The sequence below is a fragment of the Aedes aegypti genome, chromosome 2 (assembly GCF_002204515.2).
Source record: "Aedes aegypti strain LVP_AGWG chromosome 2, AaegL5.0 Primary Assembly, whole genome shotgun sequence".
Lineage (NCBI taxonomy): Eukaryota > Metazoa > Arthropoda > Insecta > Diptera > Culicidae > Aedes > Aedes aegypti.
Genome location: NC_035108.1, coordinates 75,917,398 through 75,936,209, shown reverse-complemented (window position 1 = coordinate 75,936,209; position 18,812 = coordinate 75,917,398). Strand labels below are relative to the sequence as shown.

Genomic DNA, 18,812 nt, shown 5'->3' with positions numbered 1-18,812 from the left:
TCAACTCGATCTCGCTTACCAATACCACTATCAAGAAAAGCAAACACCAATCTTTCTGATAGTGGTGTTAGTTTGCGTGGGCGGGCTGAAAAGGGCTCAATAGCAACGGTTCTTTAAAAAGGCTCAAGACCTCTTGGGCTCTTTTCAAATGTTTGTTCAGAATTTACCCTCGTTTTTATTGACACTTGCTATTGCGGCGCTCATTTTAAATCCACATCCAGCGGCGGCGGTAACGCGCAGAAGATGCACGTAATTCAAACGCAATTCAAGTAGGCTTGGATTGTTTCGTTCTTCAAGGACGCAAATGTTTCAAATTTGCTAAATCTGTAACATTTGGTGATTTTTATTATCACTGCGACGGTATAACGACATTTTCAGATAATCGCATTACGTGGATTTATCTTGCAGTGCACAATAAGTAAAATCTTCGTTGATTTTTATTTGTTTTTATCCTCACGTTGACTATACAACATACATACACTAGTGCACAATTACATTCTCGCTCCAGTCCACTTTTTGGATTGCATTTAGCTCCTATAACAACTATGCAAAATTTCAGCTCAATCGGAGAAACTATATTTTAGCGCCAGCCGTTCAAAGTTTGTATGGGATTTGGGAAAACTTACTTTTGCAAAGAAAAATAGCCAGAGGTCGCCCATTGATCTCTATAAAAATTCTGAACACAGACCCCGATAGGTAGTTTTACGATGAAGAATAATGCCGAAGACCGCGAAATAATCCGAAACGTTATTCAATGAAAACCTATTGGCAACGAGACGTTGATTAACACGTAAAGGAATAACAATAATAACACAATCGGACAAAATTTCCGAATAGCCTATGCTTAATAACTTTTTTCACAAGCATCGGATTGCTTTGCGGTCTTCGGCAGTGTTGTTCATCGTAGTAATACCTATTGAGATCTGTGTTCAAAATTTTTATAGAAATCAATGGGCGGCCTCTGGCTATTTTTCTTTGCAAACGTACGTTTTCCCATAGTAAATCCCATACAAATTTTGAACGGCTGGCGCTAAAATACAGTTTCTCCGATCGAGCTGAAATTTTGCACAGTTGTTATGGGACCTAAATGCAATCCAAAAAGTGGACTGGAGCGAGAATCTAAATTTTTCATATAACCGTGTCCCAGGCTAACATACACGTTGACACAACAAAGATTGGCAAAGCGCTTACCGCAAGATTGTCAGTTTCCTTTTAACCTGCTGATGATGCTCAACCGCTTTGTGATAATCGGAAACAAAAAATGAGGTTCATTCGAACCAGCATGACTTTTTTGCATTTCGCTTCGAGAAGTTGTAATTTCCGCACGAAGCACACTAAAGACGCGTCAATATAATTGATTCCGTGCATCGGATTGCTCATTTCCCGTATCACAGCGTATTTTTTTTAATTAACGTGAACCTCATTGATATTCAATTTTCTAAAACTGACACTCTTCTGCTTCTGATGATCAAAACACCGACGACAAACGGGCAATGTTGTTCGTTTTCTTCATCTACTTTTGTGCCATCTGCATTGGTACAATCATATTGGTGGTGGTGCGGTTACTTTGATGGTGGCATAAATGTCAGTGAATTAAGTATAGTGAGCATGATTTTTTCGTCCCTGTAATGTATATGTCACAGAGTTACAAAGTTACAGAGTAATTAAGGCTTGGTCACGAAAACCGACAGTTTCCACGGGGGAAAGTACATTATTAGCAATAAACAATAATCAAATCACCCCTCAACCGGCAGCTTCATTTTTTACCACAAGAAAAAAATTCAAATCACGATAACTTTTTTGTTTCTTGGTTTTTTTTTGCACCATTATTTCACAAGTTCTCAAAAAACTATTCTAGTTTAAGAATCCGTATCGATATTGATGATTGGTGATCTGGTTTTAAAATTCCAATGTTCCTTGGGGAACCGACATTTTCCATATAAAATGTCTTAGGCGGCCATCTTGTTTTACGTCAACTTATTGAAAAAAATAAAATGTGGGCTATTCAATGTCATGTAATAAGAAGCTACTCTGAAAAAAATCATACAAATTGGTTAAGTATTCCTCGAGAAATATGAAAATTTAGAAATGAGGTTTTTTGAAGTTTTCAAGATCTTTATTTGGCCAGCGTGGTATCAGCGACATAAATTCTCATTACTCAAAGACTGCTGCACCAATTTGCTCCATTTTTTCACAACATACTCTCATTAATATGTTGTTCTGAATAGTGAATATCGGAACACGATTAAAAATTTGTAGGCTGAGATATAAACGTGAGTTATGGTTACGCGTGGGTCCCCCAAAGAATTTTGGAATATCTCTGGATTCAGAAGACCAATGACCAATGTTGACACAGATTCTAAAACTAAAAGATTTTTTGAGAACTTGTGAAAAAATGGTACATATAATCAAGAAACAAAAAAAAAATCACGATTCGAATTTTTTTCTTTCGGTAAAAAATGAAGCTGCCGGTAGAGGGGTTAATGACATTTAATAGCACCGAATCTGCATATATCTTACTAGTTTTCAGACAGAAATTGGGATAATCTCTAAAGAAAAGATGATCGACACACCACCAAATGTCAAAATCGACTATTTCTAAGACCATCACAGGCTCTTTCCAAACTCAGTTTCAACTTCATCGCTAGTGAAAATCCCTTCAGCTTAACTAGGCTGATCGACAGCATATCCGTATCGTCTCCACAAAAGCAGGGAACTAGCTACATAACATCAGTGCAGCTTCCGGAAGATCGTTGCCAAATCTACCCAACACCGTACGTGTGTGGCGCAGTTTCGGATATAGTTTCGCAAAAGGAACACCGATTTTCACGCAGCAAGTATCATCATCATCCATCGGGTTGTTTCATAAATAGTAAACCGAGCTGCGTGCGCTGCGAAAGAATCTCGGTTTTATTCCCCGCCGTGTCCTCCCGTTGCTGACTCGGTCATCCCGTCCGCGCGGTGGAAGTCGTCTCGTGGTGGTGCGTCTCAGATCCGTCGCGTCGTCGCGTATGTGTTCGTTCCAACGACGTATCGGGCGTAACATTTGAAAAGGGCGTGACAGGGGTTCTGAAGTATAGGTATTTTTAAATATTATTTTAAGGCAAAGTAGGCCGTCATTGAAATTTGTACGCGTTGTTGATGATTGTTGCTATTTTATATCACGATTTCGAATCAAAGAAAATCAGTTGGTTTTGCACTGACACAGCTGAAAAAGTATCAGCATACCTTATGCATGTTAGCGCGTACAGTGATACATTTTCAAGTAGATATAAACTTTCAAGACTAAGTTTTATCACTTTGAAATACAAGCTGAAAAGTCATCATTTTTGCCAAAACGAATGATGGGCTACTTAGCCTTAAACCCAATCACCTTTGAACAAGCTTTCCATGCTTGCGACAGTTTATTACATGATCCATAACATTTAAAATCTCATGAAATACATCTCTTGGAAAAGGTGAAACTCCCATATATTTTTCTAGCTGAACGCATCTTCAAACCAATAAGTTCGACGCAAGCAAAATTTTATTTTCATTCGTACTTACGTCACTCTGTCTTACCATATTTACGGAGCGATGTAAGTTGTGGTTGGGTTTAGAAAGTTTAAAAACTTACCTATTTCATTTTGTAAATCCGGAAATTAAACGTTTTAACCATGAAATACGAGTAGGCTCAGAGTGGAGTGTGTAGAATTTTGTGTGAGATAGTTTACTATTAGACTATTCAGAGAATACTTTTTCGAAAACTCTTCAATAATCTTGAATAATTAATATATTAGAAAACCACGAAATAACGGTAACACATCATGAAAAATGAGAAAAAAAAAGATGTACAAAAAGGTTAATCTCTCTTCGATGGTAATTTTCATTTAGGCCCTTTCATGTCTAGTAGGGCTCTTTCAGGTACTTCATAGTCGACTGAGTCCTTTTGATATTTGCCAGAAATCTTCCTTAACATACGTTTGCGTGTTCGTATGAACATAAAGAAAATATTTACTTAGATATTGATAAGTGATTGATAATGAACAAACAATTTTTTTTCATTTTACAGTTAGCCTGCTTTCAAATGCTATGCCAGATAATGTACTTTTGCCTCGACTCGGCAGATCTTTTGGGGGGTGCTCTGCGCTCTCAGAATCGCGAACGCGGTGTGTCGTAGTGCTGGTGCTGGTGGTGACCCAACAATCCGTAAGACAAGTTGAAATTGAAAATCATAAAATAGAAACAGCCAGCCCCGTTGTCGAAGTCCGCGAGTCAGTGCGTTAGTGGATATAAGTATACTTACCTACGGTTAGTAGGTAGTGTTCTCCTCGGTGCGCGGTTCGCACGTACATTAAAACTTGCAACAGCATTTCTAGAAGTGAGTAAGAGCAGTGCAATACCATAGCCGACTGACAAGAACAATCAAACGATAAGAAGAATATCAGCAACAAAAACAACAACAACAGCAGCACACATGAGAGGAGCGCGTATAAATAAACATGATAAAGCGTGGAACTCGCCGAATCTGTACGTATTGTAAACGTAACAAAAACATGTTGAACTGGATTACCCAAATTAAGTCATACTAATCCAAATCAGGATCATATGCAAATGGTTTGTAAACAATGCAATAATCTAGGGGACTACAAAGCAAAACCGTGCTGAAGGTGTCTGGGTTCGACTCCTACGGCAATCCAGGTTGTTCTTGTAGTTGAAATTTCCTTGAATTCCCTGGGCATAGAGTTCCATCATGCCTGTCACATGAATTACTATTTGGCAAACAAAGCTTTCAGTTAATAACTGTGGAAGTTCTTATAGAATACGAGCAAAGCAGGCTTTGTCCCAGCAGGAACGTCATGTCAAGAAGAAGAACCTATGGACAAATGCACGAGTTCACTCGTTGACGTTTGAGCGGTGCCGAGTTATTTATGTAACCATGGCAACGAGTGAATACGGCACCGCTCAAACCTCAAATTAATGAACTCGTGCATTGGTCTATGGACCAATGTGTTATTTACGTGACCATGGCAACAAGTGAATTTGGCACCGCTCAAACGTCAAATTAGTGAACTCGTGCATTGGTCCATAGCAAATATATTTGTATTTTTTTTTTATTGAAAATATACTGCAAAGTTGACGGAGAGAAGTTTATGTTGTGTGGAAAGAACGAAGAAATTTCAAAGTAATTAAAACATTCCAGCGTAATATTTTGAACAGTTCTAAGTTCCAGCATCTGAATGAAAACTGTGGATAATCACGATATGCCTTACAATGTATGTAACACGACGGATTTGGATGTCGAAGGTCCTATTGTTCGTTAAGGCTTTATCAAAGTCACATATAGCTCAAAAAATTGGAACAAGGACTGGAGCAAGAGTACCTCGGACACATGTTTCATCGGCGTTGGTAAACTTTCCAACAGTACTCAAAGCGGAGATTTTGCTATACTAGAATGCGCTCTACGAAAGAAAATGTATGGATTTTTTCAAAAATTCATCAAGACTTGTCTAGGAATACATTTTCTCATTGTGAAGAGTGTATCAAGTGAAAAAGTTTCTGGGTAAAAATGGCATTGAAGGAAATGGAACGGCAGACGAACTTGTTAAGTGAGACAGTTTGGAATCTAACTTCTAAGATTGCACTAAAACTTCAAAGGCACTAATCTTGCGAACGAAGCATCCAACAACAGTGCTCTTTTTGAAAGCTTGAAATAAGAAGATCAGTAACGTTTACATACTATTTCTCCAGTTTAGTGCTTTCGAAAACGCGAGTAGGGTCACAAGTCGGTGATTGTGACGGCCATCTTTGGATTCCAAGATGTTTCACCTTGAACAAGATTCATATTAACAGTTCATAGACCCGGAATATGTAGTAGCTTATACTAGTGCTTCCTACTAGCGTAGATCCACATTTCTAAACGATTTTTTGCAATTTGTACTGGAAATCCCAAACAGGTTGTGGGTTTTAACTACGTTTTGCTTGACATGGAAAAAGACGAGTCAAAATACTCAAGCTGTTCACTTCACGGTGGACAGTTTTTATTTCTTTTCAATGATACGAACAGTAAATAGGGACATCGGACATGCCAAAAATCTCCATTCCAAAGGACGCAGTGGCTCTTTCATCCCAACATTTTTTTTATTTTAAGATTATTGTTCTATAAGCATTTATAACTGAAATTTGTATTGAATTGAACAGTATTCATACGATTCGTATACTGTAAATTTTGATGTTTTGGCTGCCCTATGCTCAAACGATGTCAATTACGGTAAATATCATACTCACAAAATCTTGACTAGGAATTCTATCGAATCCGGGACATAGTTATCACAACATACTGGACAGATTTCTTGATTTTTTTTTTCAATTCTTGAATCAGATATTCAAACAAATTTTAGAATGACCTTGGGCGAGATTGGGGCGGAATCTGAGGCAAAATTCTCACAGAACATTGAGCAGGATTATGTCTACATTCTAAGCAGTATTTCCTCAAAATCTTCGGCAAGATTTCTACAAAATCCGATGAATGATTTTTCTTTTAGAGTTTAATAATAATGCTTAGGTGTGATTATGTCAGATTACCATGCACATCATATCAGAATTATGAAAAAAGATTTATATACAGGTCGGACTCGATTATCCGGAGTATCGATTTTTTTTTTACTCCGGATAATCGAATCCTCCGGTTAATCGAATCACTAAGAAAAAAAAAATGAAATCTTCGATAAACGAACTCTCTTTTTATTGTTTTATTTATATGATGCGGTGGCGCAGTCAGAAATTATTTCTAGGAACAGTAGGGGTCTTTACAAGAAAAATTGTTTTTGACCAGCATACCCAAAAACCACTTTTTCAAACCCAACTTTTCTTAAATACGTTCAAAACTGCAAAACCATTCATATTGTATATTGCAATACCAAATTATCTCAGATGTATGCATAAAAATTGAAAAACAGGAACATGAAAAAGCAAATTCCGGATAATCGAATCCCGGATAATCGAGTTCCCGGATAATCGAGTCTCCGGATAATCGAGTCCGACCTGTACAATTTTGAGCTTTATTTTTGCAGAGTACAGGGTACAAAATTAAAAAGATTCTGACGGACTCCTGAGCTCACTTCTCGCAGAATCCCAGTCAAGAATATTACAACATTTTGGGAAGAATTATAGTAGTTATTATCAAAAAGGAGTAAGTTGTAAAATACTACTGATTAGAATAGCTTTAAGCTGTTAATAACATTTGTTTTTCATTAAAATTGGCTAAAAGTGGCCTTTTGCCCTTGGCGAGTTTGCCATTCAACAACAACAATTTAAGGATTATGCAATTTTTCCAGTTTTGCTGAAAAATCACCTAAAATACTACTCTACTCAAAATCAATCAAAACTTACAGCCATTAACTTTTCAGCTCCTTGATTCTTTGCAAATGCTTTTATAGATTCTCCTGTTTATGGTACCGTAATCCGAGGTATCATTGATCAGCGGGGTAACATTGATCGGAATGACTCATCTCGTAAAAAGTTCGTATCATCATTTATTGATGGAACATTTCCAAATCATGAATGGTGCTTCTTTTTCTTATATTCATAAGCTAATGTAAGTGAGGGTTTTTGCGAAAATTGCGTTTACATTTTGCGTAAATTTGTCAACTTTTTGAAACAATGATTTCAATGGGTAAGGATGACACTACCGAAGATTCATGTCTCACATAAGTTCTGCAAACGATATGAGCGAGGAAAATGCGAATCTTACTAAAAATGGCATTGTCGAAAACGATTCCGTTGTCAAAACTTCCATAAGTATGCTCAATTAGGCAACATTAACGAATTACTGTAAAGAATATAGATTTCCTTTAGGAAATTGTCTACCTTTAGGCGTATTCCGTGGTTCGAAGTGTTTTTAATTTTAAAATAACTCAAAAAGTAAATTACTTGTAAGCGTTTGGTCTTCATTCGGCTTCGGGGGCCATGATTTAAGTAAGTAACGACATTTTCAATATTTTCCGAACGTTGTTTACATAGGTGAATTATTCGGAGGTCATTTGGCTGTGCAAATTCACTCAATCTTCCAAACTAAAATCTTCCTGGCTACAACTTTGTCGAACACCACATTTTGATTAGACGTCAGGATAAATTGTTATTCACCATAATCAAGTGGGTTTACATATTACATGCTTCATCAACTGTTCGGTAGGCAACAGTGGAGCTCGAGGAACAATAGATCATAGTAATACAGTAATGCCAAATTTCTTCCAAATCATGTCAAACTTTGGGAGGATGATTCTCATAATAATTTATAACGTTTAAGCAAAGGGGAGCAAAAACTTCAAAATTTGTATCCTTCCAATGACCTATACATAGACCGAGAAATTGCGTATAATGTAATGATGAGAAATGTCATCGGAAAAACAGAAATTCATCTTCAACAGCAATTTTTGTATTCAATTAAACTTATAAGTCAACCTTACTATTAAACCCTAATGTTAATTTTTTTGTGAACTTTTACCTAGAGCGTGGAACGATTTTTTTGAACTGTAGGTTAATACTAAAGGCCCAAACGCAATGATAGCGGAACGGCAACGGATTGTGGAAACGGTTTGCCAGCATGAACTACTCCATGCTTGTCGTCTTGGTGTTGGTTGACGGGTCAGTCGAGATGTTGTGATTCATGCTGGCGAACCGGTTCCGCTTTCCGTTGCCGTTCCGCTATCATTGCGTTTGGGCCTTAAGAATTGAATGAGCTAGAAGTTAAATTATATCACTATAATAACTTTAGCAGGAAAATCACTTGCCTACGGTAGCCGTATAATATTGTTATCCATCGAAGATTATCAAGCAAACTTATTTGTAAGTTGAAATACGTTATTATATGATATAAACTAAATTTATTATTCTTGTAGTTTGAAGCATATCAGTGTATAAAGCATACATATGCTATCAAAAGCAGTACTGAATTTGTTCTACGGGAACAACGTGTTAAAAAGAACAATAGTGTAATTATATCGCTCAGGCCAGGATATTTAGGAACAGGCTAATAGCTCGTTTTAGGAATAACTGTTAGCATAGCTAACTTGTGACTACGCAAATGCAAACAAACTGATTTCAGTTCATTTAAAAATATTACATATCGCGAGTAACATTCATAAGGGCCAATCCTTAGATCATTGATTCTGAGAAAAATCTATGTGAGTATTGTTCACTACATTTCAACTCTTACTTACTTACTTATTTGGCTTTACATCAATTATCTTGATAAAGCCTCGCCAACAATAATTCGCCAATTCACTCGGTTCATGGCCGCTTCTCTCCATCCTAGACTGTGACCCACGCTCTCCAGGTCCTGGTGCACCTGGTCAATCCACCTAGCTCGCTGCGCCCCACGCCTTCTTGTCCCGGCCGGATTCGTAGCGAACACCATCTTTACAGGGTTGTTGTCCGGCATTCTTGCAACATGCCCTGCCCAGCGTATTCTTCCAGCTTTAGCTACCTTCACGATACTGGGTTCGCCGTAAAGTTGAGCGAGCTCGTGGTTCATCCTTCGCCGCCACACGCCGTTCTCCTGTACGCCGCCGAAAATCGTCCCTAGCACTCGGCGTTCGAAAACCCCAAGAGCTTGCAAGTCCTCCTCGAGCATAGTCCACACCTCATGCCCGTAGAGGACTACCGGTCTTCTGAGCGTTTTGTACATCGTACATTTGGTGCGGGGGTGAATCTTTCTTGACCGCAGTTTCTTCTGGAGCCCATAGTAGGCACGACTTCCGCTGATGATGCGCCTTCGTATTTCCCGACTAACATTGTTGTCAGCCGTCAACAAGGATCCGAGGTAAACGAACTCGTCCACCACCTCGAAGGTATCTCCGTCTATCGTATCGATTGGTCCTGTCGCGCTCAGTTCCGCCAACCAGCATGTACTTTGTTTTCGACGCATTCACCATTAGCCCGACTCTTGTTGTTTCGCGTTTTAGGCGGGTGAACAAATCTGCCACCGTTTCAAATTTTCTCCCAATAATATCCATGTCGTCCGCGAAGCAAACAAATTGTCCGGATCTCGTGAAAATCGTGCCTCGACTGTTAAGTCCGGCTCTCCGCATGACACCTTCAAGCGCAATATTGAACAACAGGCACGAAAGTCCATCGCCCTGTCGTAGTCCCCGCCGAGACTCGAACGAACTGGAGTGTTCGCCCGAGATCTTCACGCAGTTTTGCACACCGTTCATCGTTGCTCTGATCAATCTTGTGAGCTTCCCGGGAAAGCTGTTCTCGTCCATGATTTTCCATAGCTCTACGCGGTCGATACTATCGTATGCCGCCTTGAAATCGATGAACAAATGGTGTGTAGGTACTGGTACTCACGGCATTTCTAGAGGATTTGCCGCACGGAAAAGATCTGGTCCGTTGTCGAGCGGCCGTCGATGAAACCTGCTTAATAACTTCCCACGAACTCGTTTGCTATAGGTGGTAAACGACGGTAGAAAATCTGCGATAGCACTTTGTAGGCGGCGTTTAGGATGGTGATTGCACGATAATTTTCACACTCCAGTTTGTCGCCTTTCTTGTAGATGGGGCATATTACCCCTTCCTTCCACTCCTCCGATAGTTGTTCCGTTTCCCAGATTCTGACTATCAGCCGATGCAGACAAGCGGCCAATCTGTCCGGGCCCATCTTGATGAGTTCGGCTCCGATACCATCCTTGCCAGCGGCCCTGTTGTTCTTGAGCTGTTGAATGGCATCCTTAACTTCCCCCATCGTGGGAGCTGGTTGGTTTCCGCTGTCCGCTGTGCTGACGTAGCCATCGCCTTCGTTGTCCTGACCTTCTGTGCCTGTGTTCTCTGCGCCATTCAGGTGTTCATCGTAGTGCTGCTTCCACCTTTCGATCACCTCGCGTCCGTCCGTCAAGATGCTCCCATCCTTATCCCGGCACATCTCATGTGTTGAGCTTCTGATAATACTTCCGTTTCTTGAGAACGGTACAGCAACTCCATCTCTTAGCATTCCACCTCTTCCAGGCGGCGCCTTTTGTCCCGGAGTAGGCAGGTTTGCTGTTTCCGTTTCAGTCTGTATCGTTCCACGTTTTGCCGCGTACCATGCTGCAGCATTGCAGCCCGCGCTGCTCTAAAACCTCCTAGCACTCCTCGTCGAACCAATCGTTTCTTGAGCTCCGTTCCACATATCCGACAATGCTTTCGGCAGCGTCGTTAATGGCTGCTTTGACTGTCCTCCAGCAGTCCTCAAGAGGGGCCCTATCGAGCTCGCCCTCATCCGGCAACGCTGCCTCAAGATGCTGCGCGTACGCATTGGCGACATCCGGTTGTTTCAGCCGCTCGAGATTGTATCGGGGCGGGCGTCGGTACCGTACATCATTGTTTACGGATAGTTTTGGGCGCAGTTTCACCATCACCAGGTAGTGGTCGGAGTCAATGTTAGCGCCACGATAGGTTCTGACGTCGGTTATGTCGGAGAAGTGCCGTCCATCGATCAAAACGTGGTCGATTTGCGATTCTGTCTGCTGAGGTGTACCGATACGGGAGCATGTGCTGGAATTAGGTGCTACGAATGGCCATGTTCTTGGAGGCAGCAAAATCTATCAGTCGTAGGCCGTTCTCGTTCGTCGGCCGGTGGGCGCTGAACTTTCCAATCGTCGGTCTGAACTCCTCCTCCTGACCAACCTGAGCGTTCAAATCTCCTATGATGATCTTGACGTCGTGGCTTGGGCAGCGGTCGTACTCGTCATTTCTGAAATCAATCAATGTGATTTATTACTTTTTGGGTAACGAATTACTATTATTACACGTTAATAAACGATTTATTTCTGAAAACTGACAAAATTGTGGAAAAAATGATGAGTTTGAGTGCTTGGCCCATTCTCGATTTTCAACCAGATATGGGCATTTTTATGGGCCAACTTGAATTTTGTTAGCGTACCTTGGCCCAAGACTAGGCCCTTTTGGTTTCCAAGAAATGAACAAGAGAGTTCCATGGCGAGAGCCCAATGACAGTTTGCGAGATTTCCCGATTGTAGGCCCTCTTGACGGAGAGAGAACCGATCATTGGCCGTTTTGAGCAGGGGCCAATGAATGATTTGAAAAACAGCGATTATTAGCCGTTTTGAAAATCAAGTTTTCGAGTTCTAGTTAGAATTGTTACACGAGATATGAATGTGAAAAGAAGGGTTTATGCTCGCAACTCATAGCGTTTTGTTCAGTTTTGAAGAGCTTCGCCCATAGGGATCGTCCATTAATTACGTAAAGGAGGGTGGGTTTGAGGTATCTTACGTGCCATACAAATTATTTTTAGTTTTCATACACAAAATCTGACTATGGGGTGAGGGGTGTCCAAAAACCGCCAACATTGTCTTACATAATTAATGGACAGCCCCTTATGACATGACGTGAAGGTGTCATATTCTTGGCATTACATCTCCACTGAGGCAGAGCCTGTTTTAGCTTGGTGGTCGACCTGCACTACGGTTATTGACCATTGCACGCTGACTTCATCAGAAAATCGCTCTTTCCCTCCTTCGGAAAAAATCTGAAAACAACGGTACCAGTACCTGTCAAAGTTGACAGGTACTGGCACCATTGTTTTCAAGTTTTGTTGAGGAGCGAAAGAGAGAGCATTTCGCCGTGAAATGCCTAATTAACTAAGAGATCATGGACAAAATGCGTCACGCTCCAAGGGGGGGGGGGGTCAAGCCAAGCGTGACAGGCCTTACATAATTTTCGAAGGACTCATACACAAAACGTGACAAAGACCACCCCCCCCCCCCCCCCCCTTAAAAAAGTTTATATTTAGCGTGACATATTTTGTATACCATTCCGTATCATGAGTAGACACGATGATACTGCATCAATGAGAATATATACCAAGGTGTGCAAGAAGAAGCAATGGCTATGTATTAGTAAGAAGAAAAATAACTACGTCACTAATTAACACGGCTTCTTATGGGAGCTCACTCGCTTGTAGTTGTGAACCATTTTGCACCGTACACGGATGTCACCCACACTAACTGTCTTTTCCAAACCTCGGTATATATTCTCATGGATACTTAATTAAAAAAAAAAAAACATCCTGGACCGACCGCACTGAGGCAAAAAAAAACTTAATAATTCCTTAAGGAATAATTATGATTTGGCGCCACAACGATTATTGTTGAAATTTGTAAGTTTTACTTATGATTTTGGTGAAGAATTTCAGTAATGAATTTCATAAGTCAATCAATGAAATTCGGTAATAAACGCAATGATAATAACTTTATTCGCATCATTAATCGATAATATTATTCGCCTTTAATTTCAGGCGTGCACAAAAATTAACATGTTTTGATAACATGTGATCTGTTCTCGATTAACTTGTAGCCAACATCGAAAGCGGAGTAGTTCTTCTAGCGATTGCTATGATAATTGTTTCATATAATTGTTGTTAAAGAATTCAAAGCTCTCACTTATGGAACTTATGATCCCATTTTCGAAATGTTTAAGCGTGCAATGAAACCATAATTTGGTTGGTTCATAAGTCTTGATTTATGGAAAACCTAAGTATTTTTGCCTCAGTGCGGGAATCTACCCAGACATTTGCAGCATGGTTTTGCTTTGTATCCGCGGATATCATCACAATAGGCTTAGGAACTTGTAATTTTGAAATTGATTGTACAAATAATCATTACAGACTAGAATCTATGACAAAAGGTCGGAAGACAAAAGGTCGAAAGGACAGAAGGTCGAAAGACAAAAGATCGAAAGGACAAAAGGTCGAAGAAGAAAAAAGAAGGGACAAAAGGTCAAAAATCTCTTTTCAAAGAAGGAAAAGTTTCCCACCAAGCAAATATTTGTCGACTTTTTGTCCTTTCGACCTTATGTCCATAGACCACAGACTAATACGTAGTAGAAAAGGACATTATATCATTTCTTAATAATAGACCGGTACAACCATTGACTAAAATGTGAGAAAAACCTCGCGTTCAGTTTCACAAGGGCGTAACTGCAGAACAATTTCACAATCAGTTATTGACGCCCAATCCGTACAGATTTTCTGTGTTCCAGCTTTCAAAACTGTTCGATTTCATCCAGTTCCTCGCACTCTCGCTACATTTTTTTTATCACTGTGAATGACTGACAGCGCTGCAGCAGCACGCGTGTATGGGAATGAATGCCTACCGTATAATAAAACATCTCTGCTGATCCATGTGTTATATTTTTATATTTCTACAGAGCACACAGCCCGCAACAGTAGACATAGTCGTATATAGGGGGAAGGAACAACATCAGCAGTGCGAGAAGCAGCAGCAACAGAGCAACAGGGAGTTGGATCTAGCGCCCAAAACGGTGTGCGTGCCCTGTGTGGCTCTCGTATGTGTGTCTCAACCTCTCCTGCTGGTTTTGTATGTGTGCATATGAGTACGTTTGGTGTGTGCGTTGAATTGACTCCTCTCGATTCGACCGAGACGAAACCCCATCGCCGTCCAGAAGAAGCAGAGCAGTAGAAGTCTTGGCAGTGGTTGGTGGTGGTGGTGCTGCTGCTGCTGCAAAACGTCAGTCAGCGAAGAAGATAATCGAGTGAATCGAATCAAAGAAAACAAGCCGCTAGCGACAAGAAGAATTTCAGCCAAATCCCATTCGGTTGGGTGTCAGTCATTTAAGGGGTACACCAGATCATAAAATAGGGAAAAGTGAACGTGTCGTCACAACTGAAAAGAAGTGAAAAGTGTGTGGTAAAAGCAAAAGTCAAAATTGGAAAACATCACCACCCCACCTCCCTAGTGTTTCGCGAGTCGAGTTGCCCCCCGATGAGTAGAGGAAATTGTGATGTGATGTGTTTTTGTTCGGTTGGGAAGGAAAAGTGCGATTTCGAGTGCTAAGGCAATTTTTTTTGCGATATTTCAGCGGAAGCTTTCGTTTCACGGTGGTCTTAAAAACCAATAGAAGTGGCAGCAGAAAGTGTAGAAAGAAGGAAGATTAGGAAGAAATCACATACACCTATAATAACAACAACAACAACAGTGAAGCAAAAAAGAAAAAGAAGAAAACCGACGAACGACAATGTCCATGGACAACCGAAGTACCTCGGCCCTGTTCAAGAGGGCCGAGCAGTTGAAGCGGTGGGAAGAGTCGGAAGCCAACAAGCACAGTGGCATCCCGAAGAGTCCCTCGATGCGCCGGATTAAGTTCTCCTCGGGGTGCATCTTCCTGGCGGCGTGTATGGCCGGCGACAAGGATGAGGTGTCCCGGCTGCTGGAGACCGGCGCCGACATCGACACGGCCAACGTGGACGGGCTTACGGCGTTGCATCAGGTGAGTCAAAATTAATGATGGGGAAAAGGGATTTTAAAATTTTGGAGAAAACACTGCAAACGATTTGGAATTTTTTTTCGGAAAACACTTTGGCGGATTCCTGCATAAACTTCAATAGAAAACCCCGTAAAATATGTCTTAAGAAATCTGAAGATACCTGATGAAACCCCCTGAGAATCTTGTGTATCAATCTTTGTAGATATATTTGCAATAAATATTAATATAGTCATTCTTGGAAAAATCGCTTGAAAATTCTCGAAGGAATCCCCAAAGGATCCTCAGGATCAATTTCTGGCGAAAAGTCTGTCGGACATTGCCAAAGAATATCTGAAACAATTCATGGGAAAATTCTTGAAGAAATCCCTGAAATCATTTCCAGCGGAATCTATGAAGAATTTACTGACGGAAATCGTGGAGGAATATCTAAATAAATGTTTTTACGAAAGTACAGCGAGATATTTAAAATAATGATCCTGGAGTTGTGTTGAACCCTTGGAAATTGTTGAAGGAAGGAATTCTTGAAAGAATATCTTGAGCAATGTCTGGCAGAATTTGTAGGACATGCCTGAGAATATTCATTGAATAATCCCAAAATATAGAAAACATCTGAAGAAACTTTTAGAACAATTCTTATGGAAATTCCTAAAACAAATTTTAAGGAAACGCTGGAGGTCAGAAGATCTAAAGTCACGTTCCTTGCCATTTTGAAAATTGGTTATAAAATGATATATTTGAGAAATTTCTAACAAGAAATCTTGATGAGCCATGTCTTGTTCGGTCGATCTAGCGCTTTGTCACATTCAAGGAAAAAGTCTCGTAAAATAAGAGCAAACAAATCATCCAACTTGCATTTCCCACTAAACGTTATTCATTGTACACCACAATTAACTAATTTTCTGTGAATTGAACCCACGAAATCATCACGTACCGAAAAGTCTTTGAACTGCGCCTCTGCGCGGGTGAAAAGCCGATAATTGCGACGGCCTTGCTACTGCCGCACTACGTCACCGCGAAGAAAAGCAGATCGCAGCCTCGCAGTTCAGCGTTGGTGGAAAACCGATATTTCACCACCGGTGACGAACAGAGAGAACACGACGACGGCAACTAAATTGGACATAACGCCCGGGGCCGGAGTTCATCAATCGTCGCCACTTCCGCTCGGCGTCCGTCTTTGTCTTGTGTGCCCGGCTGACATGTGACGCGGTTTTTATAAATCGACGGATCCCGGATGAAAAGTGGTCTTTCACCGCGTCGGCTAATGAAAATGGTTCACAAAGAGGGCCCCGCGCCTTGAGATGGGTCAGTTTGCTTATTTTGTTGTCCAATGTTGGAAAATGTATCGTACTTTGCACAAGTTTGTGAATAAAAGGTACACAGCATGGAGCGGCCTTATTTCTAATATTCTCAAAACCAAAAGTTTGTGTGCTTTTCATGAATAGCTAACTAATCGCAAATATTTTTACATGAGTTTGAAGATGATTTGATTCTTTCAAACGATGCATATCGAAAATATATGTAATTAAACATACATTTGACACAGTTATTCAACATAAACTTTCCAAAAACAATTGTTTTTTAACAAACCCAAAAAGTTTGTATGCGCAAATTGCGGGGGCAAGCATAAGTCTAACTTTTGGGATTGCCCTTCTCGCAAACGAATCGTTTAAGCTCGTACCAGATAGATGGACGGCACCGTTTTTCATAGTTCAATTCTCATTTTTCAGTTAACGATCGCTGGCTTAATAACCATACCCAACAGGTAAATTATAATCATGCTCATTCACAAGCTAATTTCCTTCCATCGGGTAACCGTTCGAATCTTTTCAATTTGAAGTGAAATACCCGAGATAATTCCTATACTTCAGTTCCTCCCATTTTCTTACTACGAGCAACCGTGTGAATTGTTTCAAATCAAATGATAATACCCCTACTTACGTATCTTCATCAACGGAAAATCATCAGAAAATGTATCTACTTCAAATAAAAGGTCTGCCTCTGATTTCGATTTTCTAACTGTATAATTGAATCAAATTATGGATGCAATGTTGAAAACCATAACTATGACTGAAGCAGGCCAAGTTGGTGTAAAATTTACAAATTAAATTGTTATTGTATAACGTTTCTCTAATAAATCCTAATATTTTTTATATTTTGAATTTGAATGCTGTTTAATTTTCAAACAGACAATAACATACATATAGCAGTTATTACTGGAGCTTATTTTGAATCTGGACTTAAACTCTTGATCCGTCTCGCAATTTCAACGGATCGATCCTGCTACGAACTTTTGGTTTTGAGAACTTTCGAAAAATAGTACGCAGGCTCATAGATTTTCTAGAAAACGATTTTCATATGGGGAATTTCCCTACAGTTTCGTCATCAGCATCATGGTGGCCACCGCGACCGAAGAAGGAAGGAAACACGCCCGCGATGATCGATGAATACTCGTGCGGGCAAGGTGTTTAGATTTTCTCCGGCCGATTTGCCAGGGCCGAAGGCGCGCACCGCGTTTCTTCGAGTAAACAATAAACAAAATTTTTCGCCAACGTTTGAAGGTTGCCAGCCAGTCGTCGTCGTCTTCGTCGGATGCCGGCTATATTGCACGGGAATTTGCGGTTGTATGATGTGTTAGGTGTGTTGCTGGGCTGGGTGTTTGAATTTACCTAGCGTGGTTTTGGTTATTTCTGACTATGACGTGACCAAATTATGAGAGGAAAGTTTCTGCGGTGCCGGCAGTCAGTGGAGCAACGACCGATCGGTGGGGAAGGTTTTTACACAGGTGCGATGACCGGACTGGTCGCAGTCCTTGGGTGAAACTTTTAAATTAGTGACTTATTACAATTTATTGATTTAAGTGACCTATTACAATTCCTAAATCCCTTTCGTGAAGTTCACACAATAAACGATGTAACTGTAATACGTATTATCGAAGTTTATACATTGGTTATTATATGCTACAAATAATGCAAAAAAATAGAGAATAGAGTCCAGCAGGGTGTCGATCCCTCTGGAAAATTCGGGAAAACCCGGGAATTAAAAATGACCGGGAAATATCCGGGTATTTGAAGAACATATCGGAAAAATATGTATTTCAAACATAAGACTTCCAGTTTGTTCCATTTTCAAGAACTATGGGCAAAACTGCCTGTTTCTTGGAAAGGTTCCTAATTAGATGCTTGCTAGATTTCTATTTAGATTCATAACAAATTTTGAATGGGATCTTTGCAGGAATTCTAACGGAAATCGAATCGAATTGAATTGAAAGTTCAATCAGAGAGATCACTGAAGAAATTATTTGGTTTTTAGTTGGTTCTAAAAGACTAATTTTGCTTGAAATTCTTAGCAGATTCGTAGAAGTTGACCAAAAGTCAAAAACGCATTGGGCATATTTTTTGGGAGATATACTAATATTCTGTACAGAATCATTTCGTTTGGAGGATTTCTGGGTTTAATAATACTTATTCTTGGTGAAGCCTTGTCTGGATTACTAGTTGGACTAGCCTTTGATCAATGACAAAGTTCTTATAAGGCGCCTGTCAAGATGT

General features: G+C 40.3%; 1 protein-coding gene across 16 annotated transcripts in view; it reads left to right on the top strand.

The window, feature by feature from the left end:
* Positions 1 to 4,122: 4,122 nt before the first annotated feature.
* LOC5576767 (protein phosphatase 1 regulatory subunit 12A) overlaps positions 4,123 to 18,812 on the top strand; it is a 260,984-nt gene continuing 246,294 nt past the window's right edge. For 3 of the 16 annotated variants that reach the window (XM_021841254.1, XM_021841252.1, XM_021841250.1), the window contains exons 1-2: positions 4,141 to 4,360; positions 14,188 to 15,267. In XM_021841254.1, the coding sequence (XP_021696946.1) occupies positions 15,016 to 15,267 (252 nt within the window). In that variant the 5' untranslated portion in view covers positions 4,141 to 4,360; positions 14,188 to 15,015. Of the gene's footprint in view, positions 4,361 to 14,187; positions 15,268 to 18,812 lie in introns of those variants that run through there. The other 13 variants (XM_021841244.1, XM_021841246.1, XM_021841249.1 and 10 more) reach the window with 11 other exon arrangements.